At 40.3% G+C, this 21,473-nt stretch overlaps 3 protein-coding genes across 4 annotated transcripts in view; 1 reads left to right on the forward strand and 2 right to left on the reverse strand.

Annotated features, from left to right (window-relative positions):
• Positions 1 to 1,388: 1,388 nt before the first annotated feature.
• The window catches only part of LOC119719147 (polypeptide N-acetylgalactosaminyltransferase 13-like), a 37,297-nt gene continuing 17,212 nt past the window's right edge, over positions 1,389 to 21,473 (reverse strand). For both annotated transcript variants that reach the window (XM_038188472.1, XM_038188471.1), the window contains exons 4-10: positions 19,013 to 19,213; positions 16,378 to 16,495; positions 15,449 to 15,637; positions 14,645 to 14,782; positions 12,993 to 13,091; positions 2,747 to 2,884; positions 1,389 to 1,546 (exon numbers count right to left, since the gene is read on the reverse strand). In XM_038188472.1, the coding sequence (XP_038044400.1) occupies positions 1,403 to 1,546; positions 2,747 to 2,884; positions 12,993 to 13,091; positions 14,645 to 14,782; positions 15,449 to 15,637; positions 16,378 to 16,495; positions 19,013 to 19,213 (1,027 nt within the window). In that variant the 3' untranslated portion in view covers positions 1,389 to 1,402. The remainder of the gene's footprint in view (positions 1,547 to 2,746; positions 2,885 to 12,992; positions 13,092 to 14,644; positions 14,783 to 15,448; positions 15,638 to 16,377; positions 16,496 to 19,012; positions 19,214 to 21,473) is intronic.
• On the forward strand, positions 2,977 to 6,265 carry LOC119719146. Its single transcript, XM_038188470.1, has 3 exons — positions 2,977 to 3,197; positions 4,142 to 4,477; positions 4,758 to 6,265. The coding sequence occupies exons 2-3, from the start codon at positions 4,166 to 4,168 to the stop codon at positions 6,216 to 6,218; spliced, it is 1,773 nt and encodes a 590-aa protein (XP_038044398.1). The 5' UTR covers positions 2,977 to 3,197; positions 4,142 to 4,165; the 3' UTR covers positions 6,219 to 6,265.
• Positions 7,241 to 11,241, reverse strand: LOC119719148. The gene is made up of 2 exons (XM_038188473.1): positions 10,816 to 11,241; positions 7,241 to 9,642 (listed from the first exon to the last, which is right to left on the reverse strand). Exons 1-2 carry the CDS (start codon positions 11,027 to 11,029, stop codon positions 8,402 to 8,404), a joined length of 1,455 nt encoding a protein of 484 aa, XP_038044401.1. The 5' UTR covers positions 11,030 to 11,241; the 3' UTR covers positions 7,241 to 8,401.

The following is a 21,473-nucleotide window of genomic DNA, read 5'->3' on the forward strand; positions in this document are numbered from 1 at the left end:
GCACGAGTTAAGTCAATTTTAAACAGTAAATACATTTGTAGTAAGAAAAAATATAAAAACCCATTTCATGGGCGCATTCGTAAGTCTCAATATATATATATCTTCTTTCTCTGTCACAACGTGCATTTTTGCACTTGATGACAATACACACACAATGCTGATTTTTATACACAAATGCTTTAGCAAGACAGATTTTGTTTAAGTACTGCAAGTTTGTCCAACATTTAAAACAAGTTTACAAAACATCTTATATTATCAGTTATCGGCTACTTTTCATTAGACATTTTCTGACAAGTTGTATTTGTCTAAACAAACGTAGATATATCTCTTGAACGATCGAGAAGTCTTTTTAGGATTTTTCGCTGGTCTCCGAGGACCAGCCTACAGACTTGTTTGTCCCTATCTCACTGACTGACTGTCTGTCACCTGTGAGCTGGGCAGTGCTATTGTATAGGATTACCTTAAACGCCACTGAACGGGACACAAATCCGGCCCATTCCGTAAACAGATGCATGAAAAGACTTCCAGTGAATAGAAATTCTGAATACCTTTTCATGCGAAACTTCAAATCTCAATCTGAATCGATTGAATAGAATTCTGTGCACTCTGGAACCAGCTTTCCTAGGCTAACCTAGTCTAATTTTACCCTTTGTGACGAGTGACGGAATTCGACACTGCCAGTGACAGCCCAGTTTGATGTGTGGCACATCAAAAAATGATAACAGCGGAACAAAAAATGACTGTGCTGGCACATTTCGTCAGCAACACCACGAAGTAACACCCATGATGTGCATACTAATAAAAACTAGCAATCGGAGAAAACGGCATCTAAAGTTGAATGCCTTCTAAAACAACACTTTGCGTCAAAACGGTAGAGTATTTTAAGTTGGGTTTCTCATTGTGGACACTTGATGAATTGAATTGATTAAATCTGTTGTTTTTCACCCGTTTGTGTATTTAATCAACAAGAAATGAGAAAAAAAAAAGGCGAGTGTTTGTTCTTGAAACCAAAAAAGTTGCGAAACTGTAATTTTTCGTTTTCACGAAGTAACACTCTTCAACGTACATGTATACAACACGAGGAAAGTGCAACTTCAGGTCAGCGTGCGCGCTCATACAAGGAGAGTGTTACTTCGTGAAAACGAAAATTGTTACTTTAGCGCAAAAGTTGCCATGGATAATTAGCGTAATTATCAAAGTAAAGTTCTTGAAGCTTTGAAACTTCGTGTAATGGTAGGCCTTGATGAATAATGTTTAAAAATGTATAAAACTGAAAATCGAAAAAAAATACGGTTTAACACGTGGAGTGTTACTTTGTGGTGTCAGTGATGATTTGTTCCAAGCACTTTTAGGGACTAATTTCTCCCATTGCAATATGGGTGGTTTCGTTTGTTCCTCCCTATCAGCTTTTCTTGTGTTTTTTGTAATGAGCGAACTCCCAGGCTTCCGTCGGCCGGTCACCGCAGACGTTGATGACGAGGACTTTGGTCTGTAGGCCGGCCACGTCCAGGCACATGCCACTCTCTCTGTGGACAATCTGACCGGGCTAGAAATTTGAAAGGAAAGAAACGAATATTTTTAAACTCAGAAACTGGTCCATTCTTCCTGCCACAGAAATAAAACATACAAGCCAGCAGCAGACAGAGGACAGACAGAGTATATTGTCCAAACTTTCAGAAAAAAATACTTTCACATCTAGTTCTTTTAACCACTTCGCGCCGGGATTATTTCGGCATTGACTGGACCCAGGTGCAGGATTGCTTTTCACCTCGACGCCAGACGGGTTCAGGCCGTCATCTGTGGGTAGCACACCCTGATATTTCTGGCCTCGCTCACTGAAAGCAGGTCGCTGACAGACATTTCCGGCCTTGCTCATTTACGTGTTTATCTGTCATCCGTTACGAATACCGCAAAACCTTTGAGTGTCATCCGTTCTGAATACCGCAAAACCTTTGCGTGTATACACATCATCTGACGTGAACTGATTTACACTTTTTCGCAGAAATTTATATAAGTTTACATCAGTGTTGCAATAGAGTCCATGAAGAGTCCATCACAAGTCCATCACAAGTCCATCACAAGTCCATCACAAGTCCTCCAGTCCTTAGTCAAGTCACAAACAATTCAAATGAACTGTGACAAAGGAATTCCTTCCTCTTGTTTATCTTCTGAAAGTAGCTAGACTTTGTGAACTGAATAGTGATTTGCTTGCATCTAGATATGAGATGGACTTGTAATGAACTCAGCGACAATATTAGCATTTGCGCACCTGTTAATTGTACCCCAAAACCAGCCCTGCCCAACCCCAGCCCTACTCCACCCCTCAACCCCGTGGAGTGCTGTGGCCTCGTGGTTAATGGCATTGGATTCGTGGTCTGTGGGTAAAGCTGCAGGTTGTGGGTTCGAGTCCAGCCTGGGGCCATGGTGCGCGTGCCCTTGGGCAAGGCACTTTGTCACTCATTGCTTTTCTCCACCCAGGAGTAAATGGGTACCTGTGAGGGCAGAGATGATTACTGTGATTGAATTAGCTTCCTTGCGCCTAACAGGCAGCATCGAGCTGTGTACTCCCCAGGGAGCTGAAATGGTGTTTGGGATGTTTCATGGGTCCAATGAGCAGGGTAATACTAATGTAGCACCTTGAGCACCAGTCCTGGTGGATACCGGTACGTCCGATTTATAAATACCAATTATTATTATTATTACGTGGGGTTTTGGTCAAGTTTAAAGACGCTGAGTTTTTTTGTACCTTGTCATGTTTCCATTCTTGGCTGCCGCCCATTCCGTGGCAGCCCTCTAGTGTCAGCTTATGGCCAGCTCTGTAGTCGGCCAAGTCCAGGCACAGATCCTCCCATCTGATTTCACCATCCAGTGTGACCATAAACGCCTGCCACACAAAATACAGAAATAGATACTAAGCAGACAAATCTGGGTACATGAGTGATGCTAACTCACAGGACACGTCTTTAAAGGTATAGAGCCGTCTCGCCCACGTCATGTTACCGCAGCAACGCACAGCGCCCTCCATATTGGATTACAGGGACGTTGACGGCGCGAAGTTTATAACACGTAAATAGGCTACAGACGATCCCGAGTACTCGACTTGCAAGACAAGTTAGTGTCATGATTCATTGATCTCCAGTGCTGAAGTGCTTGCTGCTACCACTAAATCGACAACTGTAGCGGGGATGTAATTCCAGGTAGGCCTACTAATCATAAGATTTCAGTGTCATGAAATCAAGTCCGAAATAAACAAACGGTGGCGTCCGGAAATTGGGCACAAATTCAGCTGGGTGTTCCGTAAGTAACGAGTAAACGTGCAGACTTGGCGCACTTGAACAAATCTCTGAAAATCCCACATTAACATTTAATAATTTCTTTAAAATTTATAAATTCAGATAAATCATTGTAACCTCCAGTTTGTAAAATCATTTTCATGTTTTGGGGCGCATTTTAAAAGAGTTCATTGTCATTGTGCACTTCGAAAAAAAAATCAGAAAATAACGCCAAAATAAAATTTCATTGGAACTTTGTAAATATGTTTTGTTCATGTATTGTTTGACTCAGGCCTAGCCCTATTCTCGATTTTGATCCTCTGTTTAATGCATTGTTTACTGCAATACACGTCCAAATGTAAACAACGCATTATACAGAGGATCTAAATCGAGACTAGCCTAGCCCTAGCTTGAGTGACTCCAGCTGACATGCTCATATTCATTCACATGCTACATGTGAATGAATATGAGCATGTCAGCTGGAGTCACTCAAGCTAGCCTAGCCCTAGCGTTAGTTCAGTATTTGACCATAATGACATTTCTTTTGTACAAAACATGAGACAGGCTGAATATTTAGGTTTTTCCTACTCATAGTGAAATCATCACATTTTTCATTGCTAATTTTTATCCCATCTGAACTGCACTTAGCCTTTGGCCTAAGTTATTGTTTTTATTTAAGGAAAAAATGTAATTGTCAATTAAATCAAGGGCAAACACTGCAAAGGTTGATTTATAATGTCAAGTATTGCCCTGTATGAGCTTGATGAGAGCTGGCGATCACCAGTAATTTGTGTGTGTGTATGTGTTATTACTCTGCAGATTGAGCACCATTAATTTTGCTTTTTTTGTGTTCTGTTTTTATTTCGCAGTTGACTGTATGTAAACCTGTTATCATGGCAGCAAGATCAACATACTACCAAGCCCTGGATGGCCCTGCAAAAGTCCGATATAACAAGATTCTGCAGTGTATTGATGACATTGATCCATACACAATTAGTTTGCGGTCATGGAAAGAGGATCCACATTCTCTTCCTCAAATATCGTATCCTGACATTGTTAATTTTCTAGTGTATACTCCTAGTCCATACACTTTGGAGGACTTGAAATGCTATAAAGGCCTGGATGCGTACAACCAATTCGTAAGTGGATGGGTTCGTAATGTCGTTTCTACCGTCATCAACGGCAAGCACGTTGTTACAGCAAAGGTAATAAACTAAGACTTGGTGGAAAAAAAATTATGTGCCCTTAATGTAAACTTTCTGTAATTCACTCCCCATCAGTGCACACCATAAGAAGATGCTACTTTAATACAGTGCAAGTCTTTAATTGTCCTTGTTATGAAATATACAACTTTTTAAGGAAAACAAATATCAGATCTTTACATTCCATATTTTGTACATTGGTCTTGGGCATGTTACTTCGTGTGATATTCTTTCTGTTTGGTTTACTGAAAATGTTTTGTAACTTTTTTCTTAACACTTGCAGGTGATGCATTCACAGAGACTGCGGGAGGCGGCACTCAAGCCATGGTTAATTGCAGAAAAGTGTGGGAAGATCATCGCAACCCACTGTAACTGCATTGCTGGTCTCGGAGAGGCTTGTACTCATGTCAGTGCTTTGATGTTTTACATTGACACAAAGGTGCGTATCAGAGATAGCAAAACAGTAACACAGGAACCAGCTTACTGGAAGATTCCATCTGCTGTAAAGGATGCCCAATACTTACCTGTAGCTCAAATAGACTTCACATCAGCCAAAACCAAAAAGAGGAAGCTTGATATGTTAGTTAATGATGGTTTGATGCCACCTCCACGAAGCAAGGTGCGGAAGATAGTTCCTGGGCCTACTGATGCTGAACTCACAACCCTCTTCTCGCAGATGAATGCAACAGGAACTAAGCCGGCACTCCTCAGCGTTGTACCTGAACACTGCCACCAATTCAAACCATCACATACTGACAACATCCTTCCACCAATTCTAACCGATCTGTATAACCCTCAGTACTCAACTCTCTCATTTCCTGACCTGCTTAACAGATGCAACAAATTTCAGCTGACAATTACCCAAGAGGAGGCAGACAATGTAGAAAAGGCAACAAGAGCACAATCATCCAGCAAGAAATGGTTTCGTTTTCGATCAGGCCGCACCACTGCATCAAAGATGAAGAATGTTTGCAGGACTAATCCAGACCAACCTTCTCAATCACTCATTCAATCTGTGTGCTATCCAGAGTCGTGCAGGTTTTCTACAGCTGCAACCAAGTGGGGATGCTCCCATGAAATAGAGGCACAGCAGGCTTATGTGGAAAGAATGGGAGAAGTGCACCATAATTTTGATGTTAAGGACTCTGGCTTGGTAATTAACACAAGTTGCCCCCACATTGGGGCTTCCCCAGATGGGCGTATTTCCTGTGATTGCTGTGGGGAAGGTGTCCTAGAAATCAAGTGTCCATTTTGTGCTCGTGACACTCAAGTCAATGAATATGCATCCCTACAAAATACATGCCTTGTAGCAAATGATAACGAGGTTTCTCTTGATAGGAAACATGCATACATGTATCAGGTTCAAACACAAATACATACTTGCTCTGTTGACTATGCTGACTTTGTGTTGTGGACAAATACAGATGTCCATATCGAGCGAGTTGAGCCTGATGCAAATATGTGGGATGAAATTCTAGAAAAAAGTCGCGAGTTTTTCTACAAAGCAGTGCTACCAGAATTAATGGGCAAATTTTACACCCGTATCCCATCTGTTCACGATAAGCCACCAGCTACACACTGCTACTGTGGAAAATCGCAACCTGTGGACAAGATGATCTCATGCGCTAATGAAGGCTGCAAAATCACCTGGTTCCACCAAAGTTGCCTCCAGATAAAGAGACTGCCAAAAGGGAAATGGATCTGCCCAGAGTGTCGTAAAATACCACGGAAAAAGGAAGAATGAAATTTTTATTATAACAATAATTGGTTGTGCTTTTTAAGGAAAGTTGCAGAGAGTATATATCACTTTCTTTTTTCCACCCCAAGGCAAAAAATGCATAACTTTTGGGCTAAAGCCATTCCCTGAAAAAACTAGTTTTTTTTTCACTTTGAGAAAAGATAAAGGCTTTTGTGCAAAAACATGATCTTAATTGTCCAATGGGCTCCATCACTGTGGAAAGACTGTACCCTTATCCTTAAAAGAATACATTTAAAAAGGGCTCCTGCATGTACCTTACTTTTCCTAGTTGTATTAATTTCAAATGGGTGCAATCAAATGTACATGTATAGAATTCCCTTGTAACACACACCAGGCTGTAATAAAAACAAAGGACCTCTGATCAAAGTTTTTCTTTCTGTAACAGTAAGCAAGTGTTTTTATTATTGAGTTTACACTGTGCATACTCATACGACAATGCAGGTGAACACATTTCAGAAAATACTGTAGAAAGTTGCTCTAATGAACATTCTGCATCCGTGAACATGACTCATGGCTCTCAATGTGTAAGTTACAGTGTATCTCTTTGCTTCCTATAGTCTATAGTACATGTATAATGATCACCCACAGTAACAACAACTTTTGATGGATCCCAAGGTTATTCGTTATCTACTGTACTGTAAAATTGACTTCTCTTCAAGGGCGTGCCTTATGTCAGAACCCACAATTGTAATATACAAAAATAAATAACATTCTTGTTATGTATACATGTCCAAAGGATGTGTTTCTCTGGTTCTTCCCCCCCCCCAATAAATATATATATATATAGTTTAAATAAATATATATATAAATAAATATAATATAAATAATATAATATATATATAATATAATATAGATGTAAAAACAAAAGTAAAACAGTGCTCACCGGTGAGCACTGTTTTACTTTTGTTTTTACATCTACTATGCTTCACAGTGCTACGCAGCATCCCCACATTTTATAATATAATATATATAATATATACATGTATAAATAGATATATCCAATGAAAATGGCATCCATCACAATCCAATATATGAATAATATAATATATATAAATAAATATAATAAATAAATGAATGAATAAATAAAAATGTACATATATAAATAAATGAATAAATAAATATAAATACATGATCATAATTAAAATAATACACTGGTTAAGATAAAATGTGTTTGGAAATGGCCACAACAATGAAAACTATATACACCGGTTATAAAAAAGAATCACAACATTTACACTGCCATCCACCACCGCATTAGGCATTTATACAAAATAAGCTTATAACTCATCATGGGCGGGGGCCAGCAGCTTCTAGAGTGCGTGTTCGATTATAAATCATTAAATGTCCTCTTCAATAAGACAGAGGTTTTAGCCAAAATTCAATACAATAGATATTTCGTCACCACCACGAGTGTTTTGTTTTTCCATGAAAGTCTACTTTCATTCATTTCTAATCTATTTTTATGTGCTCATTTTATTTTTTATTGTTGGACCATATTTCTTGAAATTCAACCCCCCCCCCCCCAATGTGAATCATATCCATTCACTAATATGAAGAAGTAGACATTCGAATGGATGGAGTTATTGGAGTAAGGGTTGCTATAAATCATATGATCCAACGTTACTTTCTCTCAAATGGTTTGTGACAGATTATTTTGGGAAAAACCACAACAAATAGCATCAATGCTATTATGACAGAGTGTTGTAATGACTTGGACTCGAGACTCGGGACTCCAATCGACTCAAGTATCCAACCTCAAATGACTTGACTTGGATTCGCTTCACTTTTTCAAATGACTTGACTTGGATTCGAATCACTGTCAAAAATTACTCGACTTAACTCTGACTCGAGTCTGCCAAAACAGATTTTTTTTTTAAGATAACAATTTAAACTTAGCTTGAACGAAGTTACTGCAGTGACAACTTGACTTGACCTGACTTCACCAACATGCCTGTGTTGATTTGATTTGACTAGGGATTTGAAGGTACATGAACATGTACATGAGTTTGACTTGACTTGGCACTCAGAAGGCAGTTCAACTGGACTTAACTTGAGACTCAAGCAGAGGGAGACTTGTTCTAAAATTGTTATGACATGGAAGAAAAATAGGCAATAAAGATTGAAAAATTGCTTCAATGACACTTGTGTCTGGAAAAGCAAAAATCCATTCAGTCAAAAGGAACAACTGATGGGCACATGTTGGTCAAAGAACAAGATACAACGGTGATTTTGTCCAGAAGTGTAACATTATCATCTCTGGAAATGACAAAATCCATGGGAATTGTGCTGTGGAGGATGGTATATTTCTGGCGCAGATGTCCTATAACTCGCTCCACATGAATTCTGGAGTTTGCTACTCTGCGCGTGTTTTCAACTTGCTCTCCAGATAGTCGTGGCCCATCTCTTCTAAATGCAGGGAGTACAAGCTTAGCACCCATCATTCCAACGCTGTCTGAAACATCAAATCCCCTGTCTGCCATCACAACATCCCCTGGACACAACTTGTGGAGAAAAGATGAATGTTCAACCACGTATTTGTCGCTTGCTCTTCCACCCCAGCCTTGTGATAAATAAGATATGACTCCTTGAGGGGTGATGCCGATTAAGTATTTAACAGTGTTGTTGTGTTTGTACGAAGACCATGTTGACGTTCGTGCTGCAAGATTGGACGGCCTTTCTAAAAATATTTCGAAGCAATCGATAATAACAGTTATCTGTTTGCCAAAGTGTGTCCTGAAACTCATGGGCATAGTTTCCCACAGCTGTTCCCGATCAGGCCAAAATATGAGTGGCATCAGTCTGATATACATGATGTTAATAATGTTCAAAAATGTTTTAGATGCTGTAGACTTATGCACATTAAACCTCTGCCCAAGGTCCACATATGTAGGATTCAGTCGGAGTTTTATGAGGCACAACACTAGCTGCTGAAATTTTGTTAACTTGTTCAAACAGCTGCACACAATGAATGTTTCTAGGTACGTAAACAAAACATCCAAAATGGCAAAGCTTGACAATCCTGTGAAATGCTTCACATTTTCATCATTATCTTGGAAGAACTGCCGATCAAAATTATTGTTACTCTCAGCCAGCTGCTCTTTCAATTTTCGATTTTCCTCTAACAATCGCTGTAATTCCGTTTGTGTGGATTTCATGGAGTTGCTATCCAAGTCAGTTTGGCAGGCCTCTTCGGAAGTGGACTGTTGTCGTTTGGGGGTCTTGGGAACTGAATGAAGCTGGAGAAGAGCCTCGGCGGCATCCAATTTGGACTTCTGTCCCTGCCTGTAGCAGCGTCTTTGGTACCTCTCCAAGTCTCGAGTGGCAGTTGCACCATCTATGTTGCTGTGACCAAGCTTGACAGTTGGTGCCCAGTCTGGATTGGTATTATCATACAATGCAGAGGGCTTTCCTACAGGGAATAAAATACAAAATAAGTTAACAAATTGTTCATTCAAATAACATTATAGTGGGTGGACCCCTATTGATCAAAAAAAAAGGGTTGGTTCCATAATCCTTTGTTTTTTACTCCCAACTGCACATACGTAACAATGCGCCTTGTTTTTCTTTCGTGACCTTTGACAATGCATGTGCTACTACGTTCACACAAAGGCTTTTTGTGTGCATCTCATCTAGGCGCTTGCGTCAAGCAGGTCTGATATCGCGCACTCTGCATGTGTCCTGCACTGCTCCCTGTAGGATGCCATCTTGATGTTGATCACCGTTGTCAGGCATTGTGGGTATTGTCAAAGGTCACGACAGAAAAGCAATGTGAGCAGTTAGGGGTTACGTATGCGGTTACAAAAAGGGCTAATGTACAAGAAATTGGCAGAGAAAATGAGCGTTGATTTCCATATAATATCCATTATGCAAGCACTATCTCAGAATCTCAGAATGTTGACTGGACATCGCTGCTAGGCATCATCATCCAACTATGGATTTACAATCTTGTTAAAGTGCAGGCTTGATGAAAAAAAAAAAAATTAGCGAGGAAAAATATTGGAAAGAATTCCATACCCAGCCACTTCCATGCACAAAACCTACACTTACGGGACATGCCAATGTTTCCTAAGAAAATCTGGCAAAAATCTGAGCGCGGTTTGCTCACAGTCACAGGTACACTTAAACTTTAAATTTGTGTCAAAATCCCCATCCCGGGGCATGAAAAACATAACGAAAACCCCAAATAAGGGTCGGAATAGTGCAAGGAGGTGGAGAGGGCCAGGGGAACATTAAGTCCATGGAGTACCACAGAATAAAAGATTTTTCATAAATTTCAAAGAAAAACTTTAAATTTTCTCACTCCTGTAACTGTAGTGTAATATTAATAATATTATTAAAATAATCATTTTTAGGAAAGAATTCCATATACAGACTCCTCCTCAGACCTTCTGCACAAACTGTATGGGCCATGACAGAAAAAAGTCACTTGAGGTGTTTTCTGACAAAAAATCTTGATTCAGTTTTCCCTCCTAAATTTGCGTTTCTTCATCAGATTTACAACTTTGGGTACTTAATTTCAAGTCATATTTAGGAAAAATAAGAGGAGTCCGTATACGGAATTCCTTTTACTCAAATAACTCACCGCTTGTAAAATGGTCCGAGCAGACCCGTACATACGGCAAGTTGCTCTCTTTAATGTCTCGGGCGATTTGCGACAGCCATTTAGCACGTCTGCTCTGGGAGAGTTCCAGAGTGGCAGCTCCTTCTCGGGTCAAAACGGCGGGCAGCCGAAAAAAAGATTTTTTGTCCCGATCCCCCCTGTTGCTGCAGCCAATAATTGCGCAAAAATTCACCATTTCTATGTCTTACACAGCTTGGAAACATAGAAAATGTCGAAACAGCAACCAACTGATAAAAGTGTGTATGCTGCGCTACGCTACCGTCACGTACGTACATGTACGTGGGTACGGCATGTACGGGTACTTGTGTGCGTTTTGTTGTTGTTATGTTGTAATCCAACATGGCCGACCAACAAAACAATGACGTCACCCTCGCGCCCTCTATAGTCCATCATTTGTAATTGGTGCATTTTGTTCGTTCGAAGCAACAAAAGTGCTCAATATCTAAAGAAGGGTGCTGAACAACTAACCTGATGAACTTTCAGCTCAGCTTCAGCTGTATATTTTGAGAAAAACAACGATCTAGGACCTCGATTTCAAATCAAAAGTTGCCGAATCATGTTTTGAATTGAGCCCGAATTCAGCGTCCGAGACACGTTCTCACTGAGCCGATTGCAGCAACGCGATGTGGCGCACTGATCCGACGAATTATAGCAACCGCGCGCGCGTGTGCGTCGTGTCAACGCTTGTGCGTGCTTCGCCGAATAAAAAAACGAACTACCAACGGAAATTTCAAACGGTGCGTCTTAAGACGCATCGTTGGAAAGGCCTTCTTTCGTTGATTTCTTCAAAATGACAGCTTGCCAGAAATAATAATTTCACAGGGAGTTTAGTCCCCTTACTATCTTTCAACCAAGTATGTTTTTCAACAATAATTACGCCAGTTACTTTTTGGATAGCTGCAAATGATGGACTCTAGCTTTAACAGCAGAAGCATTGTGACAGCTATCATTCATAAATAATTGCCAAAACAAAACAAAAAGTCAGTCTCGAATGTGGGAGGAAAGTCCTAGCGATTTCACTCAGAGTGAAACCTATGCATATTGGACTGACTACCCGATGTATATGAAGTTCAAGGTTGGATTAGATCCAGGCTCATCCGGTTAGAATAGTACCACTGCGATGTGTTTTACCAGGGTGTCTTTTGACCAGCACAATAGTCTATAGCCACGTTCCCACTGGCCTTTTTTTCCACAGCCATGTGGAAACTTACCGCAACATTCCTTTGCGGAAGTCTGCTGTGCGTTCCCACTCGGGAACGGAACACCGACAGAACGTTTATTCAATGTGAGTCACTGGCAGAATGTCCTTAATAACTTACCATGGTTGCGCAGTAACTTACCATAACCACTTTCGGCCTGGTAGTTTTATATCACGGTCGCGGTAAGTTGACAGGGAGGTTAGTTTTACCGTCCATCCCCATTGGACTTAATTATGTCATTCTACAGGAAAGTCATGGTAACTTAACCAAAAAAAGTCCAATGAGAACATGGCTTAACAATGTAGATTTAGAGACCGACACAGATGTTTCATAAACTTGATGATAAAGAAAAAACTTTCTGTATGTAATATTTAAAAAGCTTAGTCAACACCAACACCCCCCCCCCCAAAAAAAGAAGCAAGCTAAGGCCAAAAAAAAAAAGTCTCCGGTTTCTGGTATGCGCGCGCGTCGCCGTAGCCATGCGCGTCGGCAAAATGAAAAAGGTTTTTTTTCAATAAAAGATGATGTCTCAAAACCGCCAAACTCACTGGTTTGACTGGAATCCTGCTGCTGCACAATTTTAACGTGTTTTAGATGGGGTTATGATCGAGAATAAGCTTTGTGTGGCCTCTCTGGACTCCCATATATTTGCACTAAGTTTAGTCGGGCACCATTTGCAGTCATCAGCCGACATTTGAAGCAAAAAAAACAGGTAAAAAAAAAAAAAAAAGCCGCGTCGCCGCACCACTTTTTGGGCAAGCTCCATACGAGAAACCGGAGACTTTTTTTTTTGGCCTAACCACCAAAGAAAACAAAATTTAGTTAAAGGAAAACCTGACAATTCAACTTTTTTTCCATAACCCATGATAACATTAATAAATGAGAGAATTTGCCTTGCCACAAATAACACGTGGTAACATTTTGAAAAGCGTCACCTACCTGGCTGGGTAGGCCTTTACCGCATTTGCTGACTCCGATGGGCTTGCTCTCTCCTGCCTTCAGTGTGTCCACACACAGGTTGGCCTGCTTGTTGTGACACTGACAAATACAAAATAATCAGCCAAATATAATGAGACAGATATTTTCAAGGATAGTGGCCTAATAGAATTGGGTAAACTAGTGCAGGGCCAGTTGAAAATGTGCCTGTTCGGGAGGGGCAAGTTGAAAATGTGCCTGTCCGGGAGGGGCAAATTTCTTGACTGCTGGCAGCGTTTTTGAGAACTTTTTTATTCTATGCGCGGACGCGGCATATTGACGCCATAGATATAGAACTATATCTATGATTGACACGGCATATTATTCTATGCGAGGACGCGCGCTTTAGCTCAAACATGACGTTAACAATTGAAAAGGACTGTGCGTGTTCTAAGTTAATAATCTGCCACGTTGAGGCTAAAAAAATGCAGACATGACTACTTTTATACTGAATTTGCCCCAAGCCATAGCATCTTAGCATGAGCGGCAGGCGTCGCCGGCAATGCGTTCGAATGTCTATCCCAGTGGTCTCCCCCAACTCTCCCTTTCTTACCGTCGAGGGGGTACTTGTGCACGGAGCTCTTACTACTGCAAAGGCAGCATTTTCAATGCAATTTCACAAGCTTTGGGGATATTCTGTGTCCCAACATGCATTTATGATTTTAGGCCAGGTCCCCACTTGTATATAATAGGCTTGGGCGGTTCCAGGTTAGAATCAAACAGAATCGATTCCAAAATTTGAATTGAATACCGGTAGATCCAGACACTTTAAAATGCATTTCATTCAACATGTCCATATGAGGCAAATTATCATTTTTACAAGATTAACTCCTTTAAATGATTCTGTATATAGTGATTCAATACTGCCATTCATTTGTGAAATTCAAGTTAAAGGGAAAATACAACATTTGCAAACATCAAAAAATAAAACTACCAAGTTGTTACGAAATACCTTACGAGGATGTTGGGTAATAACAGTCTAAAGCATCCTGTAAAATTATGGCACCTGGTGTGAAGTCATTTTTAAGAAAAATGGTACTTTTGTATACATTTCCAACGGTGGGCGGCCGACCACCGTTGGAAAAACCTAACTATTTCTCAACCACTGCTCCAAATTAACCATTTTGTTCCAGTCCAAATTTTGTTTGCTATATTGGTTCCATGTTCATGAACGGGTGCACGCCAGCTAGACTGGTTCCCTTACCTTACAATTTTCCGGCATTTTTATCCATTTCATCTTCAGTGGAGTCAGGGAACCAGACTACCTGAACATTTTTGTTTTTCTTGGTTTTTCCGGCATTTTCGAACGCGAAAAACCTCAAACATGTCAGTGTAACAATATTTGATCTATTATACTAATCCCCAAATAATTCATTTCTGAAAATTACTGCAAAAGCCAATGATGTACATTCCCTTTAAGGAGGTCTTTTCTTTCTGATTTTCTTCCTTTTTTTTCAGAAAGCATGGATTTGATTCTTAATAGAAATGTGACTCCAGTTTACAATCGGATTCAATTCTAAAAATGTTGGAATCACCCAAAGCCTAGTATACAAGCATGCTAAACATCACAGATTAGCGCAAAGATTATTCAAATGTGTGAGTATATTCTTGCTTACCCTTCCCCACGCTACCAGTTGGTCCTGCGCCGTGCCCAGCAGGCTAGGGTAGACCTTCTCTAGATACCACTGGAAGGGATGGCAGGCCAGCTTCTGCCGTAACGCTTGTCTGTCCGAGATGTCGCCGTAATATTTGTTCTGTTGGTAAATCAATTGAAATTCAAGTAATCAAGTGAACAAATTATTTTTATAAACAAAGACAGTAAACCACGCAGCTTTTACTATTGTAAACCAAAATCAGAACTTAAAACATTGCCATAAAAGGCAAAAGAATTTCAAGTGAGCACGCAACTCAATTCTGGTGTCGGGGGCCATACTTGAAATTTCAGCTCTCTGACATTTGAAAGAACCTTCGGTAAAGAACACGCAGTCATTCACAATTCAAATTTTAACCAGTTTGCGCCAGAGGCCGTGTATACACGCAAACATTTTCCGAAGTCAGATCAGATGAATGAAAAACTCCCCACGACAGAGGCCGTAAAATATCTGTCAGCGAGCCACAGCCACTGACCGCGGCCGGAAATATGACTCTTTAGCCCCAGGGTAATGGCTTTGACCCGCCTGGCATTGCGGTCGAGTGAATATTAAACCTGTGCCTCGCTCCATTCTTGTCAAAATTAACCCGACCTCAACTGATTAAGGAGACAAAGCCATTCTTTTCTCTCTTGAAACAATCCCTGTTTGAATTTTCAAAATGTTTACTGATAAATCTTTTTGGTATTTTAATTTAAAAAAACCTGAAACCTAAACTGTTTTGTTCATGCTAAAATGTTTACTTTTTTAGAATGGAAAATGCAAACTAACTTGTGCTTCAGGCAGGGAAGCGTAGAAGTCTCTCTTGTAGGTATCCATCCAGACCTCGGCGACACGTCCAAGGTTGTGCAGATACGAGGCCTCCACGCCGCCAGGGAAATCGTACGGCGGTTCCACCCGATCGATGTGACCCACTCGGGAGCAGGGGATGATCTTGATGTTGCCGCCACACATCCAGACCTGCGTGGGATGAAATGGATAACCATACAGTGGACAATACTATGTTTGACCTATGTGTTATGGTACCGGTACGTGGGATCGAAATCCGATAGGGAACATAGTGATTGTGCCCTTGGGCAAGAGGCTTTACTACAATTGCCTCTCTCCATCCAGGAGTATAAATGGGTACCTGTGAGGGTAGAGACCAGATTGCGCTGATCTCGGCTGAACAAAAATGGTCTCATGGCCTGTTAAACAGGGGTAATAATTGTGAAGGGTTTTGAGACCTACCTTAGGTAAAAAATGCTGTATAAACACCACACATGATTGTTATTCAAAACTTTTGAAAAAGCTTTAAATACCGATACAGTTTTAAACAATTGTTAACAATACCCCCAATATTTGATTCAGAGCTTTAATGTTCCCATAGATCTGCATGAAAACCAAAGTCCTATCTTTTGATTATGGTTTGGTTTAGCAGGACTGACTGAAGTGGTTAGTGGATATGTACCAAAGGATCATGGGGCTTGTGTGTCCCTTAGCAAGATAAGTTACTGCAAATTCTTTGCAAAAATAGGTTACCAGTGAAAAGGCCATGTGATATATATTGCTGGTGGTTGGTTTTCAGCTTTATTTGCTTTGTACATACATTTGCCGAGCATCTCCTTAATATTGGGCCTAGTTTGGGACACAACTAAGATTGCACATTTGATCAATGAATTTGATCAGTAACCATGGCAACATTCACCATGGTAACTTACTCTGAGAGACAGCTCAAGGCTTTCTCCTCCCCATCCTTCCATCTGGGGATCCAGGGCCCCGATGCGTTCAAAATGGTTCCTGTCGACCCCAAAGATTCCCCTTCCCAACACCGGCGTTCTGTCAATGAAAACAAAAAAATGAAACAAATGAAATATTTTCAGGAAAAACAAACAAAAAAGAAAATAAGGGCCAATCTCCAAAGTACATTCACAGCTTTGCCATTTATAATTCAATCAGAGAAATTAAAAACAAAATTTTGCCCAAAATGTCTCTTCTCATTGCTTTCTCTGAAGGGCGCCCTCTATAGATATACACAAAGGGATCTAAAGTTCGGCGCCCACAGTGAATATCTTTTTCTTTGCAACATTTTCAACTCTATGCACTGATATTAATGAAAATCATTTGGAGTGAGAAGCAGTTGGTAAACAAATTTTCTTATTTTTTCGTAAGGCTAATATTTTAAGTAGGTAGGAAACTGGGTCTTTACTCTGAAATACCACATTTCCATCTTTTCAAGAGGAACTCCATAAACTTAGAAAACTTAATTAGGAACTCAGGAAGCTTTTTCGAGGGGCGGTAGAAAACCCTTCTAAACCATCACTTCCTTCTGCTGATCCATGACCATAACTTCTGGCTACTGGAGTATTTGGCTACTGCAGTCTTGCAATCCCTGGATTTTTCTTCAAGTTTGTAAAGCAAGTTTACAAAAAGCATGTATACAGGGTGAGTCAAAAAAAGCGGAACCCAAACCCCCGAAAATGTATTTCATATTTTAAAAAATGTGTAGCACCAAAAATAATAATGACTGGAAAGCCAATTTCAAAAGCTACTTTTATATGAAAAAAAAACTGCAATTGCTCAATCCGTTCAAAGAATATCACCATTTAAATGCAATGACCCTAAAACCTGTCTCGTCCAAAAAAGCTATTTATTGTGTGTTTTGACTGTTTGGAACAACAAAGAAAATGACACAGAATACTTGTATCAACAACAGTCACCAACTGTAGTACACACTATTTTGATTAACAACCCTGGTAAGGCAAACAATATGATTTATCAAATCTACTTTTTTAAAAGACGGGCCTTCAAAAGGATTTTGTTGCATATTGTTAACATTTAAACTAACATTTCATCGCTGGTGATGTTTGAAGACAATTGTAACGACGATTGTTGAAATCGCATTTTTTTGGACGAGACAGGTTTTAGGGTCCTTGTGTTTAAATGGTAATATTCTTGGAACAGATTGAGCAATTTCAGTAATTTTTTTATCTTAAAGTAGCTTATGAAATTGGCTTTCCAGTCATTATTATTTTTGGTGCTACATATTTTTTTAAATATGAAATATAATTTTGGGGGTTTGGGTTCCGCTTTTTTTTTACTCATCCTGTAGATATGAAGTACAGACGGTGCTCTTGCAAAAACAAGTTTAACCCTCCTGTTATCTTAACAGTCACAGACAGTAAATAAAATCAATCCTCTACCCGGCCATGCCTTTTACACAGGCTAGTCACCAACAGTCAGATCATATGTCAAGCAAGCACTGCGACTAGTCAAATTCCATCAACAGACAAAAGCAGGTGACTGGTAGGCACAGCTGGCTTAATATCAACCACCTTCAGTCAAAGCATAGCTGTATCATGTTACATAAACAGTCACAGCCAGTCAATATTGCTTTATGTAGGCAGCTGGGAGCTCTTAACTGTCAAAAAAAAGTCACTTGATTGATTTTGACTGAAAGGACAACTTATCACGGAATGTATGTTTGCAAAGAAAGGTATTGGGCCCGAGAAGGTTAACATTTTTGTAAATGGATTTCTGTTTTTTATTGAGCGGATCAGTTTGGCAAAGTGGTACTTTTCCTCGCCTTCCATCACTGTGGTTCGGATTCAAATCTGGCCAAGGCCGACATGTGGCTTGGGTTTTCAACCGCTGCCTGATTCCGTGGGTTTGTCCTGGAATATTCTTCTGGGGTTTTCCTCCCACCACTAAAACTGCAATATCCCTCCTCATCCATTAAAGGGAAAATACAACATTTGCAAACATCAAAAAAATAAAACTACCAAATCATTTTGAAATACCTTGCTGGACTGTTAGTGAATGACAGTGTAAAGCATCCTGTAAAATCATGGCACCTGGTATACTGTCATTTTCAAGAAAAATGGTATTTTTGTATCAATTTCCAACGCTGATCGGCCGATCAGCGTTGGAAAAAACTGGCTTTTTTTCAAATACTGGCCCCAATTTGACCATCGCACTTGTTTGCAATCGATTACAAACCTATGAACGGGTACGAGCCAGCTAGACTGGTTCCCTGACCTTACAATTCCCCAATGTATGTAAACTGCTCTGTTTCTTCTTATATGGAGTCAGGGAACCAGACTACAGGAAAATGATTGTTTTTCTTGGTTTTTATAGCATTTTCGAACCCAAAACCTCAAAAAAGTCAGTGTAACTATATTTGCTATATATTTCCAACCCCCCAATTCCATCCATTTCCGAAAATTACAGCAAAAGCAAATGATGTATATTCCCTTTATTAAAGGGACCCAACTGGAATTAGTCGGAAAAGACTTTTGTGGGCTATCCCTTCCAAGTGACGAATAATAATTAATTAATACATTTACTAGATCAGACCTCAGAGGTTCAACAGGACTCTCCCGTTCAGCTAGGTCAGCTCTTGACAACGGCGACTGCTTGATGCTGAGGTCCCACTTGAAGACGGAGCGTGAGATGCCCGATTTAGTGTACTCTAATGTCTCGTGGTCAATGACGTCAATGACGGGTGCCACCACTGTGGAACGGTCTCGGTTGATGGCGTCCAGGAGGGGCTCCAACCTGTGACAAACGGTGACCAAAAAAATGACGGGGATGACGGTGACAGTACAGCAGTGGCAAATTTGGCTATGACAGTTCAACAAATCTATAGGCTGCAATAACGATTTGGTGGAGGGGTTCAAATCTGAGAAAAACAATGACAAAAGTTGACAGTGACAGTATGACCATGGCATATATAGCTAGGAGGTAAGACAAAAGAGAAAAGCCAGTAACGATTCTTTGGTTGTTCAATTAATCTAGCGGTGTCCGTTGATTGCATCCAGTAGAGGTTGAAACCTGTGACAAACGATGACAGGGACAGGTGACAGTGACAGTGTGACCAATATTTCTGTGACAGTACGACAATGACGAATAGCCCTGCAACTGTTATTTGACAAATCAAACATTGTGTTGGACATTCAGTTAATTTTTTTGGTTTCACTAATTTTTTTTTTTATTGAGAATGAAGGCTTCCTTTCAGATGGTGTAAGAGCACCCCTTATCTATTCACCAATGATTTTGATGACGACAACATAAACATAAGGTCATATTTGTTGCAATTCAAAAATCTTTTTCTGTTTTCGCATTGCACAGGAGGAACTAAGATGCACAATAATCCCAAGGCATGACTAGTGACATTGGATTGGGCCCCAGCAAAGTATGACCCATTGCGTTGAGTGAGGCAATCGGACAACTGCCCTTAGGACACTTGTTTGACCATTGCACTGTGGTCCGATACTCGGCAGATTGCCAAATACTTCTGACACCCAACCATCAGCGAGCGATCAGTAGGCAGCTCAGGTCATTTGAGGTGAGCTGTTCTAAGCAGCGTGAAAAATCAACCGACAACATTGACACAAACCATCAATTCAGTTAGAGGAAACGACTCGTTTGCATCTGATTAGTCACGGTTCTCTGGGGTTTGACATTTCTACCATGTTTTGGCACGCTCGGTGAACTCGTGCGATCCCAATTTTAGGTAATTTTCCACCGAATTTCTCAGAAAGGTCAAACTTTTCAAGACTTTTTGGAGTGAACTGTGATATTTTGTTTTGAAAGATGAAGTTTGATTGATCATCTGTTTACAATCTCACATGATCTCTATACCCATGAGGGTATGTCCCGGCTCGTTTGGTATATTCCCATATCTTGGTTTTTCTGGAGATTGTACATGTAAATTTCTTTTTTACGAAGAAGAAGTAAAGATTTTGAGAGATGAACTTTCAGATTCTGTACATGATGATGCCAGCTTCACAGCCGAATTCAGAAACAGGCACTGTTTACACAGAGGGCTAGATGCATTTATGGAAAGTTACCAGGTTTGAGGAAAATGAGTTTTGGAAATTTTTTTCAGAGCATGTGGATACTGTTTCAGAGGACACTGTGGGGTGTGGAATATATGTTAAATAAAACTTTCCTAAATTGTAACAAATTCTCTTGGAAATGATGTTCAAAAAATGGGATTAAAAAAGTATTAACATGTAAAAGGGACTAAAATATATTCCCCGACCCACTTTTTCTTGCTTGATTATTCTCCAAATTGCCCTCAATAAAACTTGCTGGTTTTCTGGGTTTTTTTCCCTAGTGTCTTTGGGGTTTAATATCAAACCTCACTTTTGTCTCTTCAGTTTCAGGATACGATTTGAAGCCATTCGTGTCAAAATATACTTGAATAGGGCCTACTCAAACTTTTGTACATATATCCTGCAACAAGATTGTATGTTCTCAGGGAATGTGGAATTATGGTCACAGAGTCCCTAACATGGGGGGGGGGGGCTAAAATCTCCTGAAGTCTAAGCCAGCATGAAGACCAAACCCTAATAATATAAGCAGGAGTTAACAACACAAGTGGTTGTCCAAGAGTCCTTGTTGATTTGACAAGGTTGTCACTGCCCTGCTGTGTTTTTATGATCTGTCTGGGTACCCACTTGTGAGGTCACCTCATTAGACTCAATTATGTCCTGCTGTTGGGCTGCCAGCTGGGTGCATGTGAGGTGACCCAAGCACTCCTGGTCCTGCAACAGACCATGGAGCTATGCAGGGGCCAAGGAATTCCCTTCCAGCAGTACTCCACCATGTCATTTTCAGATGGATACTGGGCCCAAGTCCTACTGGGCCCCTCTAACCCTTGTTCCATTTTGTAAGTTGCCACAGATTTCTAAAAGTTAGTATCAACGTCCTGTGCTAACAGGACTACACAGCAATTCTTAACAGACCCTGTATGAAGTAGAGAATTGTATGAAGTCGAGAATTGTTGGTTACATTACAAGATATGGGTCTT

The sequence above is a fragment of the Patiria miniata genome, unplaced genomic scaffold (genome assembly GCF_015706575.1).
Source record: "Patiria miniata isolate m_02_andy unplaced genomic scaffold, ASM1570657v1 HiC_scaffold_8, whole genome shotgun sequence".
Taxonomy (NCBI): domain Eukaryota; kingdom Metazoa; phylum Echinodermata; class Asteroidea; order Valvatida; family Asterinidae; genus Patiria; species Patiria miniata.